This window comes from Chaetura pelagica, unplaced genomic scaffold (assembly GCF_000747805.2).
Source record: "Chaetura pelagica isolate M959 unplaced genomic scaffold, ChaPel_1.0 scaffold3, whole genome shotgun sequence".
NCBI lineage: Eukaryota > Metazoa > Chordata > Aves > Apodiformes > Apodidae > Chaetura > Chaetura pelagica.
Window position 1 is genome coordinate 6,798,557 of NW_009952974.1, and position 7,824 is coordinate 6,806,380.

General features: G+C 42.2%; 1 protein-coding gene across 1 annotated transcript in view; it reads right to left on the reverse strand.

Moving 5' to 3' along the window:
* Positions 1 to 7,330, reverse strand: part of USP37 (ubiquitin specific peptidase 37) — a 30,151-nt gene extending 22,821 nt beyond the window's left edge. Inside the window, exons 1-6 of the mRNA XM_009996065.1 lie at positions 7,175 to 7,330; positions 3,494 to 3,665; positions 2,845 to 2,945; positions 1,420 to 1,604; positions 993 to 1,061; positions 324 to 421 (exon numbers count right to left, since the gene is read on the reverse strand). Coding sequence (XP_009994367.1) covers positions 324 to 421; positions 993 to 1,061; positions 1,420 to 1,604; positions 2,845 to 2,945; positions 3,494 to 3,665; positions 7,175 to 7,330 — 781 coding nt within the window. The remainder of the gene's footprint in view (positions 1 to 323; positions 422 to 992; positions 1,062 to 1,419; positions 1,605 to 2,844; positions 2,946 to 3,493; positions 3,666 to 7,174) is intronic.
* Between the last annotated feature and the right edge of the window lie 494 nt (positions 7,331 to 7,824).

Below are 7,824 nucleotides of genomic sequence, written 5' to 3' on the forward strand. Positions count from 1 at the left end.
GGAATGCCATCCCAATGGGAAGTGCAGCTTGGAGCAGAGTTTGAAGCTGCTTATTGTATTTTCAAACAAGCTGCCACATGGGTGGGCATCAGCACCCAAGTGTAAAGGTCAGGGTCACACCAGAGTCAGGCAAGCTTTGAAAATGAAGGCAGGTTGTTTCCATCTCATATATGGCTCTGTAGGAACCAAGAAAGTGGCACAGAGAAAGCAGAGTAGGAAAACCACCTCTGCAGTAACTTTCTAAGCAAATATCAACGGGGTAAAATCATGCAGTCAAAGACAGGTATCATTTGGCTTTGTTTTCATGTTTGTTTGGTTTTTACCTGATGTTCTATTTTCCTCTGCCTGCTTCAAATTCAACTGTTTCTCTCTGCTACTATTTAGGTATTTCCATGCTGGATCACTCAAGGCTTTATTATTCCTAGAGATCAACAAGAGTGGAAGTAAGTGCAGTTATAGAAGATACAGGATATTCCTGGCTGATATTTACAACTTGTTTCAAAGCATTTTTCTCAAATAACCTTTAATATTTGTCTGTAGAACAGTTAAATTGTACTTGCAGATAAGTTCAACTAATTTAAGCAAGCTTTCTTACTTATGATTAAATGTGATGTCACACACAGAGCTTATTCTGCCAATGGCAATTTTCCTTCATGAATTTTGTTTTGAAAAGGGTCAAAGCAAGTTCAATAGAGGTACCTACTGCTGTACACGTATAGTATATATGACAACCCTGTCTAAACTGAAAGGAGAAAGATGACAAAATTTGCATGTGCCAGTTCCTGCAAATCAGCTGATAGAGGGGGTTGCATTTCCCTCCTTAATCATGATTGCAAACCCCATTTCAGGCACACAGTGTGCTCAGAACGTGACTGGAGACTGGCCTGTACCATGTTGCTGAGACAGAAAACATCCTAGTGTTCTTTTCAGAAAAATTTATGTTTAAAAATGAACAAGTTTAAAACTGGAAACTAGAAACAACAGTTACTTACGTTGAAGAATCATTCTCTTTGGGATAATCTTCACTCATTTCTGAACCAGGTGTTCTTTTCCTCTTTTCACTGATGACAGAGAAGTTTTGAAGTGGTGATTCTTTCAGAAAGGCTAGTAAATAATCCTCTTGCAACTGAACTGAACTTGCTTCTTTACCTTTAGCACCTATCTTCCAAAATCTCCATTTTTGTAACATACCATACAGAAAAGAATTTGGTCTGCCCCATTATTAAGTTGTTCATAAATCTCTAGAGTCAGTACCAGCCAGAGGCTAGAAAAGCATGTATTACTATCCTGTTGAAAGTAACAGCAAACCCAGAGGAAGAAACACATTCCCTTCATACTTCTAGGTGTACAGAGTTCCACCTGCAGCTCTATGAAGAGTTAGATTTTAACAATATAATAATAAGAGGATGACACTCCTACCGATTCTCCAACAAGCCTGTTCTGTGAGGCACTGATGAGGCAGGAGATGCTGAAATGTTCACCCTGTTGCTTGCTGTCCCAGTGCCAGGGGAATTCTTAACAGATGCCCTTGCTGTGGTTCGCAGCACCTTGCGAAACGGAGTTTCCTCCTTACTTTCCATGGTAGTAGCTCTTTTGGGAGTATTCTGCAAAAACAAGTGGAGGGGGCCAGGGAGACAACCGAGAAGCACGTGGCTAACTAGGCCTTTGTACCGCTGCTTTACTTGCTACAGTGTAGCACTCAAAAGCAGAAAAATGCTACTTGTAACAGATTAAGGGAGTTTACCACTAATTAGGCATAGATAAATTCTGACTCTATCAATGCAAGTCATAAACATGAAACTCCACTGCAGTAACGAGCAACCTTCTCATTTCCCAACACTAAGTCGTTTGAACTTTAGTTTTTAAAATCTCCTTTACATGAACTAAAAAGCCTAAGGCGTAATTCTTAACTATCCCCAGATCAATCCTGGGTGGTATTAAAACACCAAAAAAAAGCTGTATTAAAAACCCATACAATTAGAATGGTTCCCTGACAGCCTCAGGCTGAGCCAGAGCCACATGTAATGCAACAGGAAGAGCTCAGGGTTGACTAAGGAGTGCTGGTCAATTTTAGATCTGAAAACTAAACATGTTTAAACTTAGCACTGGTATACAGAGCCTTAAGAGTTTTTACTGAGAAACAGCCTTTAAGCAACATGTAAAATTTGTTGCGGGACAAGGTCAAAAAACCATTCTCCTTCAGGGTGATCATACAAGTCTATTCACAGAGATAAAGTGAATTACAGCTGGTAGATACACCATGAATGATGCTATGCAAGGAGAAAAGAGAGAACAGAAACATTTTGAAGGAAAAACACTTTTGGGGAAAGTTTGCAAAATTTACAGAAAAATCCAAGCACAATGCCAGAAATTAATTACTTTTGATACAAAACTACGTTTTTACAATATATATATATTTGGCTGCAGTCTGCTAAACTTATTAAGACCTATGCTGACTATAACCACGCTTAGCTGCTATGGAAGGTGCTTGGTAGAAATAAAGAGATACTGAGAACTATGTGAGAAGCAAATCCTAATTGGGCACTTTCTCTCTATTTCTGCTGCTTGTCTGCCTGCCTGATAGCTTAGCATGAAGAACCTATTTTGTCTTCCACAGCCAGACACTGACCTTTCCTATTCATGCAGGATACATGGCTCCTCACAAGCAAGACACACCGTTGCCAAGCACCTTGTATACAGCTATTCCAAGCCCTCCAGACTACAAAGACTTTGGATGCAAAATAAGTATTTACAGTGCTATTACAACATGTAAGAAGAGAATGAGAGGAGGAAATTAATGAAGTAAAATTAAAGGAGAGGAAAAAATTGAACAATTAAACAAACCTGGTTCTCAATATAAGAGAATTGCCTATTAGCTTCCTTCGGTGTGGTCCTGCTGCCCAGCACACCTCCAAAGCTGCCAGATCCCTGAGAAGGTTTCCCAGCTGACAGGAAAAGTACACAACATTTGATTTTAAATTTGGCATTTAACTGCTTGGCATTCGTAGTTGTAAGCTGTTATTTAGCTGGAGTTGATTTTGGAAGGGACACAATAGATTTCTTGCCAACAGACAGTAACAATATTCTAAGTACACAGACATAAGCATTTGTTTATGGATATCCCTTGTATTGGTCATTTACTCAGTTGGCAGTAAAGTTCTTATCCGTAAAAAGAACAAAATAAAATGAGAGGTAAAAAAAAAAAAAAAAAGGACAGACACTATGTATGTGTAGCAGGCCAGAGTTTTTCAAATACCAACCTAGTTACAACATAAACAACCCCTACATGTTTCATCTCTGCTTATTGTTCAGCAATGACATAATGAGAAAGGTACACAATAAAAACTGGGGTTTGGGGCCAGAAAGGAGCAAGGAAATGCAAGGCAAGTCAGTAACAAAAGGAGGAGAAAATGGCTGAAGATAAAAAGCAGAAAACACAGCACAGAGCCCTCTCCAAGCTGTTATTAACAGGACTTGAAACAATTGCACTTACCAGTATGAACCCTGTCCTGCCGGATGGCATCCAGATACATCCGCATTTCATTTGCGTCTTTCAGCGGTACCTTGTCAATCGTCAGGAAGCTGGTATCCTTCAGGGTCAGCATCAGGCAGCACACCTTCTTACCATTTGGTCGTAAGGTCACAGTTTTAATGTTATGGCTTAGCTGAAAAGAAGAAAGTGATTTTAAACATAAGCCCATTTTTTTAAAGGCCAAGCCGCCTATGAATTCAAGCACAACACTTCAAATAGAGAAGGGAAGAGGCACCCACACCAAAATACTTCCCCTTGCTCCACTTTGAGCAGACATTAGGCTTCTCAGAATTAATGCAATCCATGATCTCAGAAGCTGACAAATCTGAAAGGACGCTACCATCACTACAGCACAACAGTCCCTATACTCCTGATAAGCTCTCTGAAACTTGCTTTGCTGTTGTAACATTTTTGAACGTTAAGGAGACGTAAGAGCATCATACAGCCCTATTTAGCTGTCTGCAACTTCACCATCAGGTTTGAAATGTAATTAAAGATGGGAAAGCTTTAAATGTGAAGAACAAACTTCTACTCACTTGAAAATTTGCTCTCAGGTAAGACAAGATTCAATGTAGTTTAAAAAACTTGCTGAGAAAATAAGTCAGTAAGAAGCATGCTTGGTCTGTATGCAACTTGGTAACAATTAAATGATGTCAAAACTTTTGGGGTGATGGTCAACACAAGAATAATTTTAATAAGAATTTGTGCTCCTTAATAATGGTGCTGCTGCTTTATTTTACTGTTACTTAATTGTTAATTCATGCCCAGTCACCTGTAAGAACTGGCTGTTCAGTAAAGGCTCTACTGCCCACACAGGTTGTGAGCAATTCCTAAAGCAGGGCAAGCCAAAGACCAGCTCCCATCTGCAGACTGGATGGAAGTTTGACAATACACACCTAAGCACACTCTCATTTTCAATTCCCTTGTCCTTTTTTTATTTAATTCCTCATTTTGCTGCCACTTCTTTAGCCTTGCCTAAGATTGGGCACCAGCTACACAGTGACCTCCACGTGCTAGCTTACTGTTGTACTCAGTATTTCACACAAGACTGGAACCCACAGCCAAGGTCATCGGGCACTGCACGAGACCAAATAAAACACTGCCCATCAGATAGGAGTCTTCTCCTCATCTGGCCTGACCTGCAAACTGCCACACTAGAGATCTAAACAACAACAACAAATCAATAGACACAAAGACTAATCAGACTCTAACACCAAAGTTTCACTACAGATTGCTCCAGAACCTGTCTTGTCTCCCTCAAATTATACACAAGTTTAAAAATAAAACATACTCGGTTTTTGTTGGGTTTTTAAAAATTTGTTCAGATATATTAAAGACACTCCCTTTCCATCAGTGAAATTTCCTTTTTTCCATACAGATCCCCAGCTTCTTTTAAAGCCAATCTAGACACAACAGCAGTTCATAAGAGTGGCTGGAAAACTGTTTATTTTGCCAGCAAAATTAAACATCTGAAATACTTTGTGCCTAATCTTTGCATTTTGGAAGGTGTTTGTTGTTTTTTTCATTGTTGTTTTTCATTTAGTTGGGTTTTGTTGTTTGGGTTTGTTTTTTCTTTAATGTCAATTAAAAATGTTTTCAAAGACCTAAGAATTCAAAAAGGGGCTCTGAATTTTTCAGCCTCTCTCAAAACATTGCACCCAGTGCAAAGGGATGACATTTACTTCACCATCCCAATGCAAAACAACCTTTTGCAACTCAAAAATCATGAGAGGGCTCCATCCATACTCTCCATGCATCTGTTATGACTCAGTACCACAAAGTTTTGAGGGGTGGCAATAAATGAAATATTTCTCTTAATACATATCTACCACCTAGGACAACTTAGGTCAAAGATGTGTAACATTAGTAAAACAAATCATCTGACATAAGAAACAAACTGATGCGGCAGTCACCACAGAAAGGAATATAACCCTGGATTAATCCAAAGGTTCCATTAAAAGTAAAAAAAGTTGGGGAAATCTGGGAAGTTCTCCTAGAGGAACTTGTCAAAAAAAGGGAATACTACTTCTAAAGCAAAATGATCAGGAATTTGTCATGCCTGAAGCAGCATGCAAGAGCACTGACAGTGTGGCCAGCTCATGCAAACTGCACTCTGACACTTGTGCCTGCAGCAGCAGGGGCAGGCAGCTCTCTCTGCCTGCTGCTCCCTTCCACCAATGCTCTTGTGCTGCTTCAAAAGCAACAGAACCAGAAAGCTGAAAATTAACCACCATCCAAACAATAACTGGTCAAAAGATGCAGAATTTCACCCTCCCCTGCCTTTGCTGCAGTCCTAGCTGTGTGGTGCCCTATCACTCCCTCCATCAGATCTTGCATTTGGCCCTTTCCTTGAATTAATTCACATGAAAAACCCTCCACTGAGCTCAAGGAGATCTGATGAGTGCCACAGCCAGCAAGAGGCTGGGAGCAAAACCTGCCCCTTTAGGCCATAGTTAGCTGCTCTACAGGCTCATCCTACCCATGGAACCACCTTTCCATCCACTGTCACACCACGTCAGCACTCATCCAGGCAGAAAGGAGAGCGTGAGAACAAGTATCCAGGAAGGTACGAGGGAAAGAAGAGATCACTCTTCTCAGAAGCAACAGGATCCTACACTGGATTAAATAAAACAGGCAGTCTTTGAATATTAAACTTATTAAATAAAACAAGCAGAGCATCACACCTGAGAAGGCAGAAGAGATTTCTGAAGACTATGGTAACAGAGATAGGAACGATCCACACCCAATGATTTCTCATGCCTTGATTCCAAGACAACACAGGCTCCTTGCTGAGACTTTTCAGCACAGAAAGGCAGCAAAACCTGATCTTTCAAAAATAAAGTGAACTTTATTTCACCAAGTCCATACACAGAACTAACTGGTTCGGTGTGGGGGACACTACTGGTGAAAAACAACTATGGCACAAGAAAGCAGAAAGCAACATTTAGATCAGTCTAGGCTGTTACAAAGTTGCCAAACAAGAAGGGGTTATTTTTTCCTTCCAACTGCTCTTAAATCCTCTACATATTTTTAAATCAGACAGAAATACACTCCTTCACATTCTTCCAGTGTGGGGCATTTGGCACAAAAACTGAGCTGAAAACAACTACAGAATTAAAGAAGGGCAAGAGAATCTTTAACCACAATGGGCACCAGCCTCCAGGCAACGAGATCACATTGCCTGGCAGATTGAAAACCTAAAACTGTAGCAAACGCTGTTGGGAAGAACCTCATATAAACAAGTGAAAAGCTACACGTGTGCTAACACAGTTACTCTTCACCTGGGAAAACAGGCAGTACAAAGTGTTCAGCATCTTCACCTCTAGATTCTGCAAATACACCAGGAACAGAGAGGTTACACGTTCCCAAACTCGGAATGTGACCCACCACGCTGCATAACTTGGGTAACTTTTCTCTGCTTTTTGGCTCTTCCCAGTCAGCATCTCCAAGTTCCCCTCACAGGTCCCTTAACAAGGCACATGAATAACTGACAGGAGGGTTCTACAAAGGGATTAGTGTAGAGGCAACGAGGAGCAAGAAACAAGTGACAGAGGGAAGTCTGCCTGACGCTTTACACCCCCGAAGAGAACAGCTGTTCACAGGGGAGCACAATCCAACAAAAGCCTCAACGTTTGGTGTCACCTGAAAAGTCTTTGGAATTCCTCCCGCGTTGTAGCGAACCACGAGGCTGACTTTGCTGTCCTTCTCCACGATTTCAAAGCTCCCTTCTCTCCACTTGGTAATCCCGGTCTGCATGCTGCGCATCCGGATGGGCCCGTGCACCTTCAGCAGAGCCATGCCTTCCCACGGGAAAGGGCTGCCCAGGGGAAGCGAATCCCACCTGGAACACCTGCTAAACAGGGAGAAGCTCATAACTAGCCCGGCCACGTACAGAAAGACACCAATTTGGCTTCTAGAACGTCTGTGGAAGTGCCACGGAACTGCTTTGCTGGCTGTTTGTAAACACAGTGAAGAAGAGCAGGACACGAGCAAAGGGAGCCCGGATTAATGGAATCTCTCCCGGTTTGGGAGGCGAGCAGATCCAGAAGTTCTCGCAGATCTTTAAAGCGACGTCAACGGGATTAAAGAAAGGAACAGAAGCGACCGAGGGAAGCCGGTAAGAGACGGAAAGTTCCGGAGGGAGCCCAGGCTGGAGAGCAGCTCGTTGCTGGCGGGACGCGGGCCCCGCTGCCCCCCCGGCCGCCTGAGCCCCCGGCTCAGCGCTACGAGAAGCTCTCGGGGGGCTCCGGGACGGGGCGGCGGGGCCGCTTCCCAGGGAAATCAGGAGAAAC